Below are 22,786 nucleotides of genomic sequence, written 5' to 3'. Positions count from 1 at the left end.
GGAGGATAGTAAAAAAGGAATTAAACAGAGTGGGGAGGAGGGGTTGCAGCCACCCACTAAGGGTATGACCTTGTACAAATTATTTCACTTTTGAGCCTTGGCATACTCTGTAAAATGTGAGGTTTATTCTAGATCAGGGGTTCTCACCTGAGAGAATTATGTGAATTTTATTTATATACACACAAACTCATTTCAGGAAATTTAAAAAAAACATATCATTTATAGATATAAATGAAACCAGTTATATTGAAATAAAGTTATCTATACATAGCTTTATAGAGAGATAACTATATGTATATATAGACATGTGGATATGTTCTTTCAATATAACTGGCTTTATATATGTATATGCACGTATATGTTTGTATATATATGTATGTGTGTAAATGTAATATAGTACACACACACACACACACACTTCAAGAGATTCTCTCAGTTGAGATCCCTGGAACTAGACTAAACCCTCACATTTTGCAGAGCAGCCAAGGCTCAGAAGTGAAATGATCTGTACAAGGTCATACAACTAGTTAGTGCTTGCAACCCCTCCTCCCCACTCTGCTCCCTTGCTCCCCCCCACACTATATAATGTGTACGTGAGTATGTATGTGTACATATATGCACACACATGTGCATAACTTTATTTCACTGTAACTAGTTTCACATATGCATTCACATATGAAACCGGTTATATTTAAATAATGTTATATATAACATATCTATATTAACTTTACTTCAACGTAACTGGCTAATTTTGTAATCTTATGTATTTTGTTTTATGCATTTTAAAACATTCTTAGAAAGGGGGTCCACAAGCTTCACTAGACTGCTAAAAGGGTTCATCACACACACGTTAAGAAACCCTGGTGGGAATCCTTAAAATTCTAGAAGTCAAGAACTCTTCCTTAAGGGCCAGTGTTTTAGCAGGGATCTGCTTCCCACTCTACATATTTGCTCACTGACGCACCTACCCCAGACAGCTTCGGAAGCTTCGTTGCCCGCTGCCCCCGCCCCCTCCCCAAATTCTTAAGCAACAAGAGGGACCCACAGAGGCAGGAGGAGCTCCTGCAGGGGAGGAAGGAGTTGTGCCTAGGATGCGAGAGGGAAAAGGCTGAGGGCAGGTGAGCCAAGGAGAGGACGGGGAAGCTGGGTCGGGGGAAATGGGAGGGGGGCCGGGGGGGGGGAGGGAAGTCGAGGGGGCAGGGTCTCTCACCTTGTCTTTCTTGCTGCCTCCGGCGGCGCCACTCTCCTCCGGGCACCTGTTGAGCAGTTTCTTGCTGCTGCTGCCGCCGCAGGCGGACGGACTCCAGGTTCGGACGCTGCTGCTGCCGCTGCTGCTGCTACTCTTGCTGCCGCCTCCCCCGGGGTCTCCTCCTCCTCCTCCGCCGCCGCCGCCGCCACCACCACTGCCGCAGCCACTGTCGATCTTGATGAGCCGGTGCTTGGGGGAGATGTATTTGACCTCGGGCGGCGTGGCCGGCCGCCGCTCGCTGTTGCTGCGGAAGAGGTGCGGGGAGGAGGAAGACGAGGAGGAGGCGGCGGCTCCCCCTCCGCCGCCAGAGGTGCAGCAGCAGCCGGCGGACGAGGAGGCGGAGGAGAAGGTCCTGTCCCCGCCGCCGTCCTGGCCCCCGCAGTAGTCCAGGCGGCACATGGCCCGCAGCTTGCGCAGCGACGAGCCGGGGCCGTTGTAGGGGTCCTCGAAGTCGCGTTCCTTCTGGGCTCGGTAGGCGCGGATCAGGTCGCTGGTGCTGCCGCTGTCGTCCCGGAATGAAGATGAAAAGCAGGACGAGGAGGACGAGCAGGAGGCCGCCGGGGGCTGCTGCTGTTGCTGTCGCCGCTCGCTGCCGCCACCTGCCCCCGCTGCCGCCCCCCGGCTGCTGCCGCCGCCGCTGCCCCCGCGCCCGCGCTCGCGGTAGTCCGGCCGGGGAGGCTGCGGGGGGCTCTTAGTTTTGTTATTCCCTAAACTGAAGTACTTGTTCAGCCACTTAGCCATGGTGCCACCGCCTGGACTGCCCCGGAGCCGACCCCCCTACGGCTCGAGGAGCAGCAGCAGGGGAGCCCCGGCCGGACCGGCAGCTGCCATCCGGAGGCTGCTGGGGACGTAGGCGGCCACCACAAAGCCCTCTTCCCCGCGAGACAGGCAGGCAGCTCGGCTCCTTGGAAAGGCGGCGTCAGCGGCGAGAAAAGCAAGCAGCCGCAGCCTAACCCGCTCCCGGCTAACTCGCCGAGGGTCCTCGAGTCCCGGCCGAGACCCCTTAGAAAAGGCTCAGCGTCAAGTTCAAGTTCTTGCCGCAGCCGCTCGCTGGGCGCTCAGCAGAGACGCCGCCTCCCCCCTCGGCTCAGGCTCCGCGGGTCCAACTGGTTCCGTTCACGCGTAAAGGCTGAAGCCCTGGGCGAGAGGGCCAGGCAGCCGCTGCCCCTCCGGGGTGTCCGCACTAGCGCAGAGGGAGGGAGGGATGCGGGGAGCCGGGACACCGGCACCTGGACGGGCACGCGCTCCCTCCGCCTCCTTCGCTTTCGCTTGTTCGGGTATCCGTCCTGCGGCAGGGCCCGCTCCTCCTTCTCCCGGCGGCTTCACCGAGGTCACCGCCGCCGCCTCTGCCTGGATCCTGCAGCTTCGGCTTGAACTTCTCCCCCGTCCCTCTTTTCCTGCTCCCGGCGAGGGGTCGGGGAGGGATCCTACTCGGCTCCCCCTATCATCTCCACTGACAGCGAGGAGGGCCGTGCGATCCTCTCCCCGCCTCCCCACCTCACTCCCCCCCTTCCCTACCCCTCCTGGAGCCTGGAGAAAGAGCGAGAGAAAGGGAGTAAGCAACAGACTGTGCCCGTCCCGGCGGCGCCTCCTGCCGCCTCCGGAACCGCCGCGTGTGTGACACTACCGCAGCCAGAGCCCGCCTCCTGCCCGAGCCCCGCCTCCGCGGGCGTGGAGGTTGGCCACACGCCCTCCCCTCCCTTCCCCCGCCTACCACCTTCCCCTAGGCCACGCCCCTCCCGAAAGAGCACGCCTCCACCCCCCAGATTCAAGTGCCACCTCATTCACTCCCTGACCTCTCGACGCACGGTTGCGGGACCGGACACCGACACAAAACCCCGCCCCCTGTGTAAATTAAGCCGTCCGGGTCGCTCCGCCTACCTGACATTCTTCTAGCTCTGTCCCCTTATGTCTCGCGTACGCAACACTCACACTCAAAATTCGTGCAAGCTTCTTGCACTCTCAGACCTGCTGGGTTACGGAGTGAGAAGAACGAGAATTACCTGGAAACGTGAACTACTAATAGCTGCAGCTGCAACAGTAAGGACTAAAAGCAAATGTTGCTGCTAATTTCAAGGCCCTGTCGTAGTAATGAACTCTCCAGACTTGTAACCCGTAAATCGCAGAGGCAGAGCCTGCTCCGAGGGCAGCTCGCCCATCCCCCGCCTTCGCCAGCTGTTACTAAGTCTCCTGCCTCCAGCATCTTGCACCCTGCTGCTGGACATGGAAAGAACACTTTGTTGGGGCGGATTAAAACCCGGACACTCGCGGGTTTATAGTTCCGAAAACAACGACTGGATGTGTTTAATGTTGTCTTTGCGTGTATATAAGCCCCACTTGTTCTTTAAGGGGAGGGTAATCTGTCAGTGTTCTTTGAAGGAAAGGAGTATTTACGTTAATGAATTAATTAGTATCGCAGTTGACGGATAAAGCTGGGATAGGCGCCATATAGGAAATAGGAGCGCCAATCAAAGCAAGGTTGAAGCGGCAGGGTCTTCGCTTTTCAATTCTGATGAAGTCCAATTCTTGATAGCAAATTGTTCGGAGTAAACTGCTGTCTGGAGGGTATAGGGCAGGAGGTTAAGATAGCATTTTAAAACCTGGAAGGCCCTTGGTACAACCTTTGCTTTCTATGTAAAGAAGCTCAGAGAGTTTGTAGCTTGCCTGATATGTAGGGTGGGTGATTAAGTAGCAGAGCTGGGGACAGAACCCAAGCCTTAGAGATTTCCTAACGTTGTGCGTGCTTTATAAATGCTTTTTAAAAAATAATAAAATAAATAAAAAATAAATAAATGCTTTTAAATACTGATCTAACTTCCCCCCCAAAAAAAACCCTACAAACCTTCCTCTCCAATAGAACCCTTCCTTGTAACAAAACAGTCCTATTATTATTCATTATTATTATTTCATCATTATTATTATTATTTTGCATCATTCCCAAACTGATCCTTCCCAGCTACCTGAAATTTAGATGCCAGGATTCTTTCTTTAAACTTTTTTTTTTAAGTGGATAGGAAAAGTCCTAACGATGATCAGTAATAGTTAACTCTGCTAACCCCTCCCTCGGAGTTTTCAAGTCTCATAGCCCCAACTGGAAGGTTTTTCCAGGAAGCGGGCCAGCCATTACATTACCATTGCGATTACAACACCTGTCCACTGGGGGCACTCTGATCACTCTAACTCTTGGTCTTAACACCAACAGATTCCTTTTCTTTTTTGTTTTGCCAACAGTGTTGAGATTTTTCCCCCCAAAGAAATTTTAATGTGTAACTGAGGAGAAAACCAACAACACTGACAACTCTGAAAGCCTAGAAGTAAGCAAGTGTACAGAACACATACGTCTCATCCTGGACAGCTTCAATCTTAGCTGGTACAAAGTTTAGCTGGTATGGTTCATGGAATACCCCAACCCTGTTCCTATCCTTTACCTTAATCTTCTTGAGAAGGCCAGAAGGAACACGACACTACCTCCTCTAGCCCTGATTTGGGGCCGTGTGGCAATGACCAGTCCCATCCAACAAGGATTCATTTAGCATCTTGTGGGAAGAGTAACGGAGACCAAATTTCCTGCCTTATGAACCAGGTTAGGTTTAAAAAAAAATTTTTCTTCCCTAAAAGGCAACTTGCTTTTTCTTTTTTTTTCTTTTCTTTTTTTTTTTTTAGTGAGGCAATTGGGGTTAAGTGACTTGCCCAGGGTCACACAAGCTAGTGAGTGTTAAGTGTCTGAGGCTGGATTTGAACTCAGGTCCTCCTGACTCCAGGGCCAGTGCTCTATCCTCTGCGCCACCTAGCTGCCCAAGGCAACTTGATTTTTAAAGACATCAATCCTATTATAGGATCTTGGGGGATGGAGGTTCTGACAAGACCTGCAAGTAAGTTGAGCTGCAAACCACTTGGCTAGTGTATGAGAACCTTGTGAAAGGAGATAGAGAAGATCTTTCTTTACAGTGATTTCTGGGCAGTTGCCAAGAGTATAGCCAAATAATCTGGGTCCTGAATAGAAGAAGAGTAGACAATGAAAGGCTCTCCCCTTTGGCGTCAGGACCAGTGGAAGAATTTTGTCCATATGATGTCCCGATCAAAGGACAAAATGCCTACTTCTGCTTAGTGGGGCTCCTTGTGTCAATCATAGTGCCCACCTTTCCTAAGTCTTCATTCTACACACCCCCACACAATGGTAAATTGAACTTTTCCCCCTATGTCATGGCAAAAAAAGAAATTGTTGTACTAAACAATAGCTTTTTTATGATGCCCCTGACCACCAGGATTGGGTTTTGAAGGGGTTAGGGACAGAGAGAGGAGAACACTGTGACAGTACTGACAATTGACATCTGGACAGGATGATATAAGAGTTAGAGCATGAAAGGTTGTGGCTGAGTGATGGAGAGGTCTAAACATGTCAGTGAGCAGTAAGGAATATTTTAATTCCTCCTACTGGCCTTCTATGTCTGGATCGTTCAACTGAAACAGTCTTCTGCAAAGTTACTGGTGTTCTCTTAATTGCCATATCTAATTGCCTTTTCTCAATCCTGAACCTCCTCGACCTTTCTGCAGTCTTTAATATATTAATAGCTAACATTTATGTGGTGCTTACTATGTGCCAGACACCTTACAAAATATTTCTCAAAGGGGAGAAGAACCCTTAGCTTACAAATGCCAGCTTAGCCCTATCCCACAAAATCTGCTTACACAAAAGAACATTATGAATAGTCAACAGCAATAAGAATTTCTGATATCTCATTTGATCTTCACAACAATCCTGGGAGATAAACACTTTTATTATCCCTCCTTTATGGATGAGGAAAGGCATAGCTAGGTGGTACATTGCATAGAGTCAGGAAGACCTGAGTTCAAATTGGAATTCAAACACTTACTAGCTGTGTGGCTATGGGCAAGTCACTTAACCCCATTTCCCTCAATTTCCTCAGCTGTAAAATGAAACTAAGAAGGAAATGGCAAACCACTCCAGCATCTTTACCAAGAAAACCCCAAATAGGGTCATGAAGAATCAGATATGACTGAAACTGCTGAACAACAACATGAATGAGCAAACAGAATCTTGTCTAGGACCTCATGGCTAATAAATGTCTGAGGTGGGATTTGAACTTAGGACTTTAAACTCCAAATCCCAAGCTCTATCTACTGCTCCCTTTACATGCCTCATGAACCAAAGAAGGGTTCAGAAAGGGAGAGCAGAGAAAGACAGTGAATGCAGTATTGCTACAGATGGATTTACTATGGGAGCAGGGAGAAGGTGGGTGCAGCCATAACTGTGTGATACAGATCCCCTATTCAGGCAGCTCATTGTGGTGTGAAGAGAGACAGTCTGCCTATGCCAGTGGGAATGCATCCCAGGGATTGACATGAAGGCCATGGTACCCTTGGGGGTGGCATCCTGGGGCTAGTGAGGGGAGAGGCAGGAAGCACTGCTCCCAACATGTTAGCACATCTGGTTGCCCCATGTCAATTCTGTCTCTGCTAAATATAAGGGTAAAAACAGATGGAAAGTAAAAGGGGAAGGATAGAAAATTACCTTCATAATTTTTTATAGCCTCAGTGCTCGCTAAGCTTAACTCTTCACCTTCCTCCATCTTTTGCTACAATGCACCAGAATTTGACCCTTGGATGCTCACTTCACCTCTGTACCTCCTCTCAGCAACTACAGCCTCTCCCTCTGATTGGCTGGTTCCTCCTAGAACCTCCATTATAAAAGGAGGCCCACACCTACCAAGTCTTTATTCCTCTATTGACTCTTCCTGACTTTTTCTACAATGCCCCTAACCAGGTACCTTCATCTCTTCCACATCATCCTCCCCATTCCACCTTTTCAGCTTCCTTGTATGTATTATATGCTTCTATTAGAACGTAATGGTCTTAAGGATAGGAACTGTCTTTCTTTCTGCTCGTATTCCTAGCACTTGGTACAGTGCCTAGCACATAGTAAGCACTTAATAAATATTCGGTGACTGGACTACATTGCTCTTGCTCCTGCCTCATCACCCTTTCTGATCATACATTTCCTAGATGACATTTTATTCTATTCCTTGTGCATAACATGTCATTGATAACTGTTTTAGTCTATTTAAGTATCCCATCTATTTCTCCATTGCCCTTTGGTTGTGGTTGTTGTTCAATTATTTAGTCATGTCCAATTCTTTGTGATGATAGCACACCAATACTGTGGATGTTTTTTTTTTTTTTGGGGGGGGGGGTTTGGCAAAGATACTAGAGTAGTTTGCCATTTCCTTCTCCAGTGGATTAAGGCAAAAAGAAGTCAAGTGACTTGCCCGGGGTCACACAGCTACTAAATGTCTAAGACTGGATTTGAACTCAGGTCTTCCTGACTTCAAGTCATCTAGCTTTGGGTTATATATAATTCTGATTCACAGAAAATTGTGATATCTTACAATTTTATAATTTACAGACATATATGTAATATGACCAGAAATTGGTGGGGTTTTGTTTCAGGAAACAAACTGTGATCCTGAAAAGTACTACGCAATTTCCCCTAATTCTGAGCCTGGTTCATTGTCCACCCATAGTTTTTATATAAGCTTATACAAATGGATTGACTCAGTCCAACTGTATGTTCATCCAACTGCATATGATAGTGTGAACAATAAGCATTCTTTAACCACTTTTTCTTTTCTTCCTTTTTTTGGGTGCAGATTTGTGATTTTATTGATGTTTTCAGTTTCTATGTAAAGAAACTCTCTCTACCAATACAGATCTGCAATAACTATCCAACTTACATAGTCTTAGAAAAATTACCTGGGGAGAGTGAAGGATTATGGTGACTTGCCTAGGGCCACAACACATACAGTTTGTGTCAGAGGTAGTACTTGAAACATGTCTTCCCAATTCTGAAATAGCACTCTTTAACATGTTGCCTTTTTTTCTCTTGTTTTCTCCTGTGTGCATGCTTGCCCCATATTTAAAAAAAAAAAATTAAATCTGGTGGGGCAGCTAGGTGGCGCAGTGGATAAAGCACCGGCCCTGGATTCAGGAGTACCTGAGTTCAAATCCGGCCTCAGACACTTAACACTTACTAGCTGTGTGACCCTGGGCAAGTCACTTAACCCCAATTGCCCTGCAAAAAAAAAATTAATCTGAAAAATTTTTTTAAATTAGGAAGAATTTCTAATGATTGCTAATCTCATTAAAGAAACTCTAGCATTCCACAGCTTGATGCCATCAGTATAGTGCATCCACAAAGAGGAGCATCTTGCAGATTATTCCCCAGCCCATGATATGTAGAGAGAATCCTTCCATTTAGACTCTTTGACAAGTATATGCTCCTTGCTTTCTGCCTTGCTTGAAATTGGTAATTAAGGGATTATCAACAAATTTTGATGGACAAATATGCTATTTCATATGTAAGATATGTATATATGTGTGTATTTAATGTGTGAATATATATGTAAAAATGTGGGCTGTCTACATTTTGCCCAAAGGTCAATCAGGCTGTGCATACCCTTTGATCCAGCAATACTACTACTAGGTCTGTATCCAAAAGAGATCATAAAAAAGGGAAAAAGGATCCACATGTAAAAAATATTAATAACAGCTCTTTTTGTGGTGCCAAAGAATTGGAAACTGAGGGGAATGCCCATTAATTGGGGAATGGCTAAAAAAGTTGTGGCATATGTTTGTAATGGAATTCTATTGTGCTATAAGAAATGATGAGCACTTGGATTTCAGAAAAACTTGGAAAGACTTACATGAACTGATGCTGAGTGAAATGAACAGAACCAGGAGAACATGGTACACAGTAACTGCAACATTGTGTGATGATCAACTATGATAGACTTAGCTCTTCTCAGAAATACAATGATCCAAAACAATTAGAAAAGATTTATGATGGAAAATGTTATCCAAATACAGAGAAAGAACTGATGGATTCTGAATACAGACTGAAACACACTATTTCTCCTTTTTAAAAAAAAAATTTTCCCTTTTTGTTCAGCCTCTTCTTTCACGACATGACTAATGTGGACATATGTTTTACATGATTGCATATGCATGACATATATCAGATTGCTTGCTGTCTTGGAGGGAAGAAAAATTTGGAATTCAAAATCTTTCCAAAAACTAATATTGAAAATTGCCTGTATGTGTAAATGGAAAAAAAAATACTATTAAATAAATAAATATATAGAGAGAGCAAGTAAGCTTTTCAGCTAAGAAAAATACAGTATTTCAACTCACACCAGAGGAGAGAGAAGTCCACACTCAGTATTCTCTAGAGATGCAAGCCCTGGGAGTCTGTCCAGGAACATAATGGGGTTGGCTTCCCATACATGTACATGACTCTGAGGGTTCACAGTTGCCATTCAAAAGTTCTTGCCTTGCTTCTTTCTCAATCTCTCCCTTTCAAAGTGGCTCTGCAACTGACATAGGTCCCTTAAGCAGGTACACCTGCCACCAGCAAATATGAACAGATATAGAGAGGTAGTTACTTAAGACTAGAAGTGTCTTGGAAGAGCAGGACCATGAGCAGCAGAAAATAAAGCTGACTTTCAACTCAAAAAAGAGTAACACCTGGAAATCAAAAGCTAGGTTGTAGAGAGAATTAGACACTGATGTTTTTATGAAAAAAGGGCATTGGGGTCCTGCAGTGCCAAAGTTGGGAGCTATGTATGGTTCCTTCATTACCATTCACTACCATTGTACTCTTAAGTTTGTGGCCACTCTTCCCACATTAGCTGTGTATATTTGTGGGAGAGTTTGCCTTAGATATTTTTCGGGGATTGGGGGAAACTTTTGTAGCTACTAGTTCCTACTATGCCATCTTAGTAAATGTCTTTGCGAAGACCTTTTTGTATCTACTAGCTTATTTTTAATGTGAAGCACACAAGTTGGGGCTAATGAGCTACAATTATAGGAATGGAAGATATCTACCCATAGTACTACCTATAAGTAGAGTTCATCTACTGGTATCCCTATAAGCCAAGGTAGTAGCAGTGACTTTCTGAATACTTAAGCAGTAGGCACAAGTAAGTTAGGAGGAGCACTACAGCTATAAAAATTCTTGAAAGATGTTGACTGCTCTCCTGAGAGAACTGAATAATGGCAGTGAGTATCCAGAATTGAAAAGTAAATAGCTGTAGTTTTAGTTAAAGGTGACTTGTTATTTTCTTATAGCTGTTACATTGAACATAGTTATTTTTATTATGTGTTATACTGTTAATAAATTACATGGTCAGTAAACTTGATGTTTACTTAAGCCTAGGAGATAAGGTGGTTTGATTTATCTATCCTATCTATATGTCCAGAGAGAAATGAGCACTTACTGGACAATAAAAAGTTTTAAAAACTGACATAGGGGCTCATCGTTAATTATTTAATAAAGTAGATATTGATATTTTAGTAATCAATATGAAAATATAAAAACATACCTTTTGATCTCCTTAGATCTCAATATCTCAACTTACATTAGAAGATTGAAGATGAGCTCACAGGATGAGAATAAATTAAGAAACATGAGCCAGTAGCATGTAGAGAAAAAGAAGTGATTACCTCACCTAGGTTATATGTACAATAATCAACCCTAACTCATACTATATGTGAGGTAGTCAAACCTCGTATGTAACTGCATACTCTGACATCATTTTTCAGCCAAAAAAAAAGCCAACTTAATTTTTAAATGTCTTGCTAGTCGTGATTGACTTCTTACTATGTTTTGTTAATATCTCAAAGCATAATATACAGAATTAACACTAGATGTAATCCTTCTCCTTCTCCCGTTCCTCTCCCAGAGAGAAGAAAAAACAACCATCACAACTGATCAATATACTGAAAAAGTCTGAAAACAGGCAATGTGTAACATCTATGGACCTCCCATATGTCTTATTCAAATTCTGCTTGATCTTTATAATTTTATTACATTTACTTTGATTTTTTTAGGTGTGTAACTGCTCTACATTGTTGTTATTATAATTATTGTTTTCTTGACTCTGTTTCCTTCAGTCTGTATCAGAAGGACTAGCACTTCTGGCTTGAGGGCTTGTCCAGCCGTTTTCAGGGCTGCTCACACACCTTTATCATCCGCCTGATTCACCCAACTCTCACCTGTGGCTACAAGAAGCTGTGGCCCGTACAGTGGCCATATCCCAATAAAACTATCTCAGCAGGTTGAAGGTAACCAACAAGTCTCAAACCTGTAACAACAGAAAATATAGATCCACATTTCAAATAATCCTGATAATTTCTAAATTGGGGGACCAAATTCTTGCCAGATCTGGTTATGTCACCATTATTTTTACCTTTTAATGTGTCTATGAATTCTTTGAGATCAGGAACTTTTACCTTTCTTTGTATCCTTAGCACTTAGCACAGTGGCTGACTGACTGGTAAAGAGCTAAAGTGTCAGTTCTGTCACTCTCTCTTTTTGTTTGTGCTTTCATTCTTATCTCCTATCTGCTTTCTTTTCAGGAATCTTTTTAAGCCACTGGTCTATATTGTGAAGACTACTTTAGTGAAAACCACATAACAAAATCCATAAATCTATTTAACTGAGTTCACATAAACTACAATAGAACCTAATATACTGAAAGTAAAGGAATGATTGGAAGCTTAGGGATAGGATTATTATTGTCAACCCCTCCTTATTACTCTATGTGACTCATGATAGTTATACTCAGGCCAAGTTGGAGTATCATTGTGAATCAAAATATTATATATGAGTGTAACAGAACATGGGCAGAGCTACCCTGCCTACTCCAAATGATCATATATGCTAAATAAATGCTTTAGGGAATAAAGAAACCCCTAGCTGCTTCTGGGTGGTCATGAAGCATTTTGGTACTTTAAGGATGATAAAGCAATCTCCCTATAGGCTGCTGAACAGGAAGAACCATTGACTCAGTGGATCTTTAAAAAAAAAGTCCTTGCTTATCCCTTCTCTCTTCCCAAATACAAATCATGCCAGCACTATTTGAGCCTCTTCCATGAAGTGTAGGAAGGACTGGACTGGCCTTTCCCACATCCTGACTACTTATCTAAGTCAGCTAGAGTAGCACCTTGACTACGTAAATTGAGCCTGGGCCTTCCTTGGAGCACCTGGATACCTTTTCCATTTTCTGTTTCCTTTCCTGAATATATGTGACTGGGCAGTGATCTTACATGGATCATGTTTGCTGTTCAGTCATTTCAGTCATGTGTGACTCTTCAAGACCCCATATGGAGTTTTCTTGGCAAAGATACTGGAGTGGTTGACTTGGGTATGAATTGGATTTAAGTGAAACAGTTACAAAAAGTCATCAGTCTCACTCTCTCTTCAAGAGTCATCAAAGTTCAGTGGCAAGACAAAAGTCAGGAAGACTGGTGATGGCCCAGGATTCAGTGGATGACCTTGGCATTTTTGATGTCTGACCAAGCTCTAAGCATTTCACAGCCACCTTCTTGGCCATTGGAACAAACTGTTTTCACCTGCCTATTCCACTGGGAGAAGTCTTCTCATGCTTGGGGTAGACATCCTCCTAACTCACCAACTAGGTTTGAGGCCCATCAGTTACCCTCAACCTGGTGTAACCCATCTGCCAAAACAGTTTACTAAGATGTGGCTACAGCTTTTTGAAGCCACCGGTAACAATTGAGTGCCAGGGTACCAATAAGAGATAGGTGGCATAGGGAAAGAAATGACAAGACTTTGTAATTGTTTAGATATATGACATGAGAGACAGTGAGGAATCAAGGATGAAACCAAGGTTGTAAACCATGGAGAATGGGAGAATGGTGATGCTATGGACAACAATAAGAAAGAGGTGAGTTTTAGAGGAAATCTCATCATTATTGCTAACATTTTTCTATTTTCTACTATATTTCAGGCACTGTGCCAAGTGCTTTACAAACATTATCTCATTTGATTCTCACAACAACCCTGGGAGGGAGGTGCTATTTTGTTCCCATTTTACAGATAAGTTATTTGCAGCAAAGGTGAAGTAACTTGTCAAGAGTCACAAAGCTAGTATGTGTCTGAGGCCACATTTCAACTCAGATCTTCCTGATTCTAAGCCCAGTGCTCTATCCACTGTACCACCTACCTGAGTTTTATTTTGTACATAATGATTTCTTTTGCACATTTTGAGTTTGAGATGCCCATGGGACATTTGAGTTTGAAATGTCCAATAGAATACTGATCTAGAGCTTAGGAAAGAGACTAGGACTGGGTTTTTTAAAAAATGGGATTCGTCTGCATAGAGATCATTGAATCTATGGGAGCTGATATTAGCAAGTAAGATAATATAGAGTGAAAAGAAAAGAGGGGCCAGGACTAATCTTTGGGGGACACCCACAGTTAATGGATGTGATATGGATGAAATTTTAACAAAGGAGACTGAGAAGCAGATGGGAATGGAGCATAAAGTGAACCTTCCTGAAATTTCCATAGGGCTCAAATTTGACCTAAGAGCTATGATGTTTATCAGAATTAAATTTAAAATTACTCTTCTATTATATTAAATCTCAAAAGTAAGAACCAAACTAAAAAGAAAGAAAATCCTAAGTACCACATTTCAATTGCTTCAAATCATTTTCCTCTTCTTCTCTATCTCTCCTTTCCCATATGGGCTTCCTAAAAGAGCCAGAACCAATTTTTGAGGGAGGCAGGGCAGCTGGCCACCTGAGACAAGAAGAGAGATATTGGCTCCAATCAGAAGGTCTGACTACCTTCTGTGGTCAGTCAGTCACCTTTTGTAAATTTCACATCGAAAATTGTGGTTTCTCATTTTCCAAAGTTCTTGAGAGCTATTTCTATTTCAATATCTTTTCTTTCCCTTCCTTTTCAATTGTAGCAGACTTTTCCCATGTGCAGGCTCAGTTGGGGATATAATTTGCAAGCTAAAATTGTGATAATTCCATAGCATTATGTTGAGAAATTCCATAGCACTTTGTGTCTGTACTCAACATTTAAAAGTACCATATATAATTAACCCTCATAGGATCCCTGTAATATTGATATTGTTCTCCAGTTTCTGATAGGACAATTGTAGTAAGATAGCATTTTCCTTTAATATGCCTCCCAAAATCCATATTTTTTCTTTGGGAAACAGTAAATCCTCACATTGCAAGAGTGTCTCTAAGAAATAATTGTAGAAAGGAATATAAATAGTCATAAATAATAAAGCTGGGGAGACTACCTAGTCAGGATCCCTAAGGTTCACTCTCAGCAATGACACTAAATCACTTAGCCTTCTTGCACCTCAGCTCCCCCACTGGCAAATATTCTTCCTTTCTTTTTACAATGTATTAGATTACATTAAATTGCCATGTATCTAGTATTAATTCAGACAGACCAGTGCAGCAACATATATAACCCAGGCTTGCCATATCCCCAGAGTTGTTACCATGGAAACTTGGAGGGCTAGGTATCTCTCTCAGTTCCCCAGTTTCCTGTGGCTGTGTTCTTGACCTTCAATGGACTTTCAAGAAGAAACCAGGGGGTTGTTCATGCTAGGGGCAGTCTCAGTCTTGCCTGAAGTCCAGACGGTGGCCAAAGAAGGAGAGGCGGTTATGTCGGAGAAGATGGGGAAGTTGAGGGTGGGGGTGGGGGAATGTTAGTCAGAGTCCCAGACAGCACTGCATCTTGGACTGTGCAGGGGGTTAAAGGACTAGTGGCCATCTCCCAAACTTTGAGTGAAGGTCTCTTGAGTGGAAGTTGCAGAGTTAGAGGTATAGAGAGCAGAGTAGAGCAGAAAAAGGTGCAGACTAAAAGTTGCAAGTCTAGTGGGATAAAGTTGTCGAATGTTTAAAAATAGGCTCTCAGAAAATGTACCCACAACAGACTTTTAAGTTTCATCTGAATTATTAACATTTTCTCCATCTTTTTTTTCAAGTGTAGACAATCTACGAAACAATAAATAAATCGAGTTGTGACTTGTAGCATTTGCTGATTTCTGACACATAAATGCTCACAATGAAAATTTAACAATCTGCTCCCCAGTTTGAGCTGGGGTTCAGTAGGCCTCTGGATAAGGTGGTGACCAGGCAAAAGCCAGAGACCAGCAGTCTATGGGGGCAGGTCAGGAATTCTAATCCAGTTAAATGAATTTTCTTCCCCTCCCCCCACTCCTCCCCAGGAGGGCTGGTTGGGTGAAGAGCTGTTTTCCCATTCACCAGTCGGGCTTTTTGTTTTTCCCTTTCACCAGAGTAATCGTGACGTGGGAGAAAAGAAGATTTTTGTCCCTTCACCTTAGGAAAGTTATTCTATGCTTACATTCAGTTTCAATGCTGTGGAACTTGTTATTATAAAAACTTAATGACAATTGACCCATCTATTTGCATATTAAATGCTTGGAATGAGAGTGCCTGGGGGATGGGAGGGGGTGGAGAGGGAACCAAAACCCTTAAAGGGGCAGGAAACATTCCCCTCAACCCAAGCTGGTGTACTAGCTGGAGCCAATTTATTAGCAATATTTTAAAGATTATTTGAATTCTGAAGTGGTGATGGTGGGGAGGGAGAGGTTGTTTTTTTTAATGTAAGGAAAGGGACAAGCTGAAAAAAGCCAGGAAGAGACAAGCAGCTAGGAAATTCATTTCAATAAAAAAGCTCGTTCATGCTCCTCAACCTAGCTGATAGCCTGGCCTGGGGGGAGCACCTTTTGCAAGGCCAGCCCAGGCTGTCCTTTGCAGCTAGAAGACTCCCATCCTGTGAGCTCTGGTAAAATCGATGTTGGCCTGGTGCCTTTGTTTTAAAGCTAGAGGGATCCTGTTGTCACCTACTACCCACTCCTCCTATCTTCACATGGGTGTGTATACTGTTTGGAGTGAATGAGTAATGGATGAATGGATGAACAAATTGTGGTATGTAAGAATAGTCAACATTTTAAAAGGTTTTTTTTTTTGGTGGGGCAATGAGGGTTAAGTGACTTGCCCAGGGTCACACAGCTAGTAAGTGTCAAGTATCTGAGGTCAGATTTGAACTCAGGTCCTCCTGAATCCAGGGCAGGTGCTTTATCCACTGTGCCACCTAGCTGCCCCTATTTTAAAAGTATTTTAAGGTTTACAAAGCACTGCAACTATTGAATGATTTTATCCTCTCAACCACCCTGGGAGGAAGTTACTATTCTTATCCTCATTTTACAGATGAGGGAACTGGGGCAGACAGGGTTAAATGACTTGCCCTGAGTCACAGAGCTAGTAAGTATCTGAGGCAGGATTTGAACTCAGGAAGGAAGACCTTGGAGTTAGGAAGATTCCGAGTCCAGCTGTAATGGGAAAAATGGGGTATGGGTTTGGGTTCTTAGGAATTACTCTTTAAAGAATTACACCGTCTTGCACACAAAAGCAGTTAGAATAAGGTGGTAGTTTATTTAGGGGCAAAGGAAGGAAAGCGGGGGAGGGAAGGGAAACCATGAAAGAAATCCTTGGACTTCTCATGAGGAGATAGGCACAAAGCATGTGGCTCAGAGGTACCAATCTCCTCAAGCAGGAGACTGGCAGTTACTTTTATAGAGGACTGATGGGGGGAGGGGTGACCATTTGACTGTGGAATGTTCCTTTAGTGAGGGAGGACCATCCCCCACTGGTAGTGACTAGAGGAATTGGGTGAGGGGTGGCTATGGATCTCTCTTCAGGACACAAAGGCCGCAGCCACATCCAAATCTATCTCCCCAGGGGTAAGGGAGATCAGAATGAAGGGTGGAGAACTAAACTAGCTCAGTCCGATTTGGTTCTGCTTATCTGTCCTCTGGTTTAGTTTCTCAAGGAGAAGATTCCTTGATGTGCCCCAGAGAACTTCTGGGGTGCTCTGCACCCCATGACACAGCATATAATGGAATGTTGTCGAGTATAAGAAATTACCAATAAGAAGAATATAAAGAGGGGCAGCTAGGTGGTGCAGTGGGTAGAGCACCGAGTCAGGAGGACCTGAGTTCAAATGCTGCCTCAGACACTTAACACTTACTAGCTGTGTGACCCTAGGCAAGTCACTTAACCCCAATTGCCTCACCAAAAACCAAACCAAACCAAACCAAAACAAAACAAAACAAAAAAAGGGGCAGCTAGGTGGCGCAGTGGATAGAGCACAAGTCAGGAATACCTGAGTTCAAATCCAGCCTCAGACACTTAACACTTACTAGCTGTGTGACCCTGGGCAAGTCACTTAACCCCAATTGTTTCACTTAAAAAAAAAAAGAATATAAAGAAATATGGAAGAGACTTTTATGAGAAGAAAGCAGAATCAGAGCAATAAACTATGTTCAGAAAAGGGGGACACCATTGAGATGATAGCCTTATGAGCAAGTATACCCTTCTCTGTTTATACAACCCCCTTGTGGAAATCTGACCGGGGACAGATATTTTTCTAATCTGCTTATTTAAAAAAAGGGGAGGGGGAAATTTTCATTGGTTGCTGAGCCAGAACTGAGAGTGTTTACTGTGAGAAAATGGGTAGTTGTCTCCTCTCAGTGGGGATATAACAGTCAATCATACTCCTCCTGACCTGTTTTTAGGACAAAGGTCTCAGATCCCCCCTCCCCCTCTGGCTAACAAAATCACATGATTCAAGTAGCCCTGGTCTCAATAAGGTCCGCTCCTGAGTTGTGTCCATATAAGGAAGAACTGATTAGGGATGGGAGTACTGGGTTCTGATTAGCTAGTTTTTGCCTGTAGATTGTAACCCTTGAGTAATCGGACCAATGATGAAAAAGGGGAGGGTCCATTCGTGTTAGGGACTAGGGTTTAAAACAGGGCCTGCAAGCCCCCTTTCTTTGCACCCACTAGCTGCACACTAGGATGTCTTCTTCTCATGAAAAGGAAATAAACGAGCCTTTGTCACATTGGTGCTGAGTTCCTGGGAATTATTGAGAAGAGGATTGTTTTCCCTCACATTTACGAAAAGCACTAACCGGATGATTTGGTCCCTGCTTTCTCCCTGGCTGCAGTTGGGTGGAAAGGGTCATGTTGCCTAGAACATTGTTGTTGAATTGCCTCAGACTTTTTATTGTGTCAGACTTTTTATGGCCCATTTGGGGTTTTCTTGGCAAGGACACTCAAATGGTTTGCCATCTCCTTTTCTAGCTCATTTTACAGATGAGGAAACTGAGGCAAACAGGGTTAAGTGACTTGCCCAGGGTCACACAACTAGTAAGTGTCTGAGGTTGGATTCAAACATAGGAACATAAGTCTTCATGACTCCAGGCCTGGTACTCTATCCTCTGTACTACCTAGCTGCACATAGTAGGTGCTTAATAAATGTTAGTTTTCTGACTATTCTGGCCCACATGTAGCCATGAAAATGGGTTTCTATTCTCTGCTTCTTTGTGTTTGTTCCTTTCTGCTCTTTGGCTAAGGAATATGGGACAAGGAGGCCACCTCATGAGTTGTGAAAGGTTGGGAGAGAGAAGGTCCAGAAGGTAGATTCAATGGACAGGTAAGCCCAGTGATCTGCTTGATCCAGTGTAGACACTGACAGAAGCCAGCAGAGAGGGAGTGACTCATTGACCCATCCATTGGCAATGCCACATTTGGAAATGAAATTAATAGTGAATATTCATAGCAAGTACTTTAAACTTGAGCCCACTCTCCCTAGGAACCAAGGAAATGTAGGGGAGAGTGTGACCCCAGGTGTTGGGAGAGGAGAGAATTTTGTACTTCTATTTCTGCTATATCTTCTTTCTTTCCTTTTTTGGGGGGGGGGGTGAGACAATTAAGGTTAAGTGACTTGCCCAGGGTCACACAGCTAGTGTCAAATGAATTTCTGCTATATCTTCTTAATAAATATCCCTTTGTAAAAGCTAATTGAGCAGCTAGATAGAGCAGTGGATAGAGGACTGGACCTGGAATCAAGAAGACTCATCTTCCTGAGTTCAAATCAGGCTTCAAACACCTACTTGCTGTGTGACCCTGGGCAAGTCATTTAACCTGTTTGCTTCAGTTTCCTCATCTGTAAAATGAGCTAGAGAAGAAAAAGGGAAACCACTCCATTATCTTTGCCAAGAAAATGCTAAATGGATCACGGAGTTAGACATAACTAAAAAATGATCAAACAACAATAAAAAGCTAATTATTGGGGGCAGCTAGGTGGCACAGTGCATAAAGCACTGGCTCTGGATTCAGGAGTACCTGAATTCAAATCCGGCCTCAGACACTTGACACTTACTAGCTGTGTGACCCTGGGCACATCACTTAACCCCCATTGCCCCCCCGCAAAAGCTAATTATTAATTGGTTTAGTGATATTAGTATACTAATCATTGGAAGGAAGGTATTAGACTGCATCAGTTATTAATGATATAAGGATGACACTAACTATAACTGGCAGTTAACATTGGGGAGAAAACCAAAACAGGGGCTTGAAAGTATAGTATTATAATTGAAATTATAGTTTAGGATCCTTGAGGTGAGTGAGCTATCCTTGTTCTAGGGGTCTTGACTAGTCAGTGAGAATGGGAATTGTGATAAGGATCCCTAGAATTTTTATGAGTCATATATATACAGTGACTCCATAAAATTACTCAGAAATTAGATAGAGCACTGGAGGAGTACCTGAATACAAATCCGGCCTCAGACACTTAACACTTACTAGCTGTGTGACCCTAGGCAAGTCATTTAACCCCAATTGCCTCACCAAAAAAAAAATTACTCAGAAATAAAAGAGGCTAAAAAGAGGCATGGGAGCAAGCAGGTTGTTTTTGTTATTTTTAATAAATTATAAATATCAGACTTAATGTTTTTATATATATCAATTTTGTTTTATTTATTTGATTATATGTATTTTTTATTGTCAATTACCAAATTTTGAATTTTTCTTAAAGGTGATGACTATGTGAAACTTCCAGGCTATTTAGGGTGGGCTTCATTCAGAGATACCCCTAGGTGGGGTTACCACAGGTCCAGCATATAGTTCTGGAACCTCAAAGTTCCTTTTGTCTCTCTAGGGTTGGTTAGGTCCTAGGAAAACAGTCTCTTATTACCAAATCCATATAGAACTTGATCTGCTGCAGAATGTTAATTGAAAATGTGAGGTATAACGGGCAAGTTGACTGGAGTCTACTGGAGAATTAGTCAGAGCACCCTTTCCCTTGCCCCTACTAGAAACAAACCAACCAGCTTTTACTTCCCAATTTTTCCTTTGTCTTGCATACTTATTAGATTTTTCAGATGACACCTAGCTGGGATGGATGCATGACAGATAATCTACTGAACAACAGGACTAAATCTAATAGGAAATTTAAGGATATGTGTAATTATAATGTTTAATTTTTGTTTTTCAGAGCTGGAAGGGACCTCGGAGGTCAGTAAATCCAATGCTTTTGCTTTTCAAATGGGGATGACAAATGATATTTTATTTGCTGATATTCCAAATATTAGAATTTGACCACGGGGCAGCTGGTGGCACAGTGGATAAAGCATCGGCCCTGGATTTGGGAATACTTGAGTTCAAATGTGGCCTCAGACACTTGACACTTAGCTGTGTAACCCTGGGCAAGTCACTTAACCCCCATAGTCCTGCCAAAAAAAAAAAAAAAAGAATTTGACCACGGCCATGGGGGGTACAGATGGAATCTGGGGAGGATGCATAACAAATCTGGGTTCCATAATCACTAATTGTCTGAATCCCATAATCTCTGACATAGATAAACCCAAAAAGAATAGGAAAGGGCTCAGAAAATGTTGTCAAGGATGTATCTATTATTTACCTTGTGATACAGAACCATCTGGTATATGCTGCGTCTGAGACTTCAAACAGTTTACAGCACAACCCAATGCTGAAGACTTTTTCAGGGATGCATAAAATATAGGAGAACATAAACATAGACATACAGGAAAAGCCCCTCTGAATCCCCAGAGTGAAATTACTTTGACACCATGAGGTCTCGCATAACCCTCTTGCTCTCTCTCCTGCCAACACTTTTACTTCGCAACCATAGATTGAGGATCAGTTTAAGAAACACTAGACCTAAGCTATCTTGGTTTTTACAAATTGTCTAGAGGCAGCCTTTAAGTAAGACAAAAAGCTGGCTTCCTCATTAGTGCTGTTGGATTAGTTGCTACCTTCCTGCTTTCACAACTCAGCTACCCTTACTGCCTGACTACAGCAACACATTAGGTTATGCTTAAGGTTCAAAATTCTGTTCTTTTCCTAGTTAAACACCAAGGGCTTAACTTCCATTAACAAGTTCATATAGTACCAACTATCCAGATGTAAATGGAAAAACTATGATTTATGGCATATATCTTCTTATCTCTTATGTTTTTATGATCAGAGAGTAATATGGTGTTGGAATAGAATTTTCTACAATTTGAATGCTTATAAAATCAGTATCAGGATGGTGGAAACCATTTCTATGATATGAGGTTAGGGAAGTACAGTAAGATTTCTAATGTCCTCTTCATACTATTACTTGGCTATACCTGACTGGATTTCTGGTGGATCATAGACAAAATGTCTATGATTTAATGTCCCACTTCCTATAAAGTAGTGAAGTTACCATCACCCTTCCTTAGGCATTGACAATTGCACCTTTTATGTATCAGGTTTTCCTGAATGAGAGTGGGCACAATATGACTCTGGCTAAGGAAAACAAGTCATATCACATTAAGAGCTTTTTCAGGGAAATTATGACCTTAAGTATATTGTAAATGGATTTGAAAAGGCTCCTTTGAGCCTGTAGGTGACCTGTGAGATTATTATTGAGAATGAAACACTCTAGGTTTTGGAGCTTCATGAAACTATAGCTTCTGTCTCTTGATGATTTCCTTTGAGGATTTGCTATTTTGGTGTTCTTCATTGGTGCTATATGGAAAATTGCATTGGGGAAGAAGCTTGCTGAATAATTTCAAGAGAGCAGGCATTTAAATCTAAGCCAGGAGTTCTTAGAGAGAGAGGGAGAGGAAGAAAAGGAGCGGGGAGAAAGGGAGGTGGAGAGGAAGTGTGTGTGTGTGTGTGTGTGTGTGTGTGTGTGTGTGTGTATGTGTTTCATTGACACTTTTAGCAGTCTGGTGAAGCCTATGGACCTCTCACAGAGTGATATTTTTAAATGTATAAAACAAAATAAATTGGATTACAAAGGAAACTAATTATATTGAAAAGCAGTTATCAATATTTTTAAAAATTCATGGACTTTAGGTTAAGAACCTCTGAATCTAAGTCATTAATGAGACAAGTAAAATTGGAGATTAACTATCATGCACTGAAGGATTTAGGAGATTCCCTCTAGTCCTGCTATAATCTAGTCCCAGAGTCTCAAAATCTATTCTGCATATTTCTTTTAAGCTTCTAGCCCTAATCTATTTGTACTACTACCATCCAAATCCTTATTTTATTCACAAAATTTTGTTTATCTGATTACATATTCATCTGAACAAAGGGCTGCATAATATGACTTGGGAAGGCCTAAAGCCAGTCAGCCTGTTGGGGGTGGGAGGCTGGTATATGCTCACTAGAGGGGATGCTTGCTTATGGGCTTCTGAGATCACTTTGAATATAATACTAAGGGGTTTTGGTGGACTGCAGTCAGTGGGTGTCAGTTGTGTGAGGTAGCAGCCAAAAAAGCTAATGGAATCTTGGAAGAAGATAAAAGCTTCAGAGCTTCAG

The 22,786-nt window shown here is 42.7% G+C and overlaps 1 protein-coding gene across 1 annotated transcript in view; it reads right to left on the bottom strand.

Moving 5' to 3' along the window:
- The window catches only part of SHB (SH2 domain containing adaptor protein B), a 383,908-nt gene extending 381,454 nt beyond the window's left edge, over nt 1-2,454 (bottom strand). Inside the window, exon 1 of the mRNA XM_044005533.1 lies at nt 1,211-2,454. Coding sequence (XP_043861468.1) covers nt 1,211-1,990 — 780 coding nt within the window. The 5' untranslated portion in view covers nt 1,991-2,454. The remainder of the gene's footprint in view (nt 1-1,210) is intronic.
- Nucleotides 2,455-22,786: the final 20,332 nt, after the last annotated feature.

This window comes from Dromiciops gliroides, chromosome 1, assembly GCF_019393635.1.
Source record: "Dromiciops gliroides isolate mDroGli1 chromosome 1, mDroGli1.pri, whole genome shotgun sequence".
Lineage (NCBI taxonomy): Eukaryota > Metazoa > Chordata > Mammalia > Microbiotheria > Microbiotheriidae > Dromiciops > Dromiciops gliroides.
The sequence above is the reverse complement of the archived record's forward strand: the minus strand, read 5'-3'. Positions and strand labels throughout refer to the sequence as shown.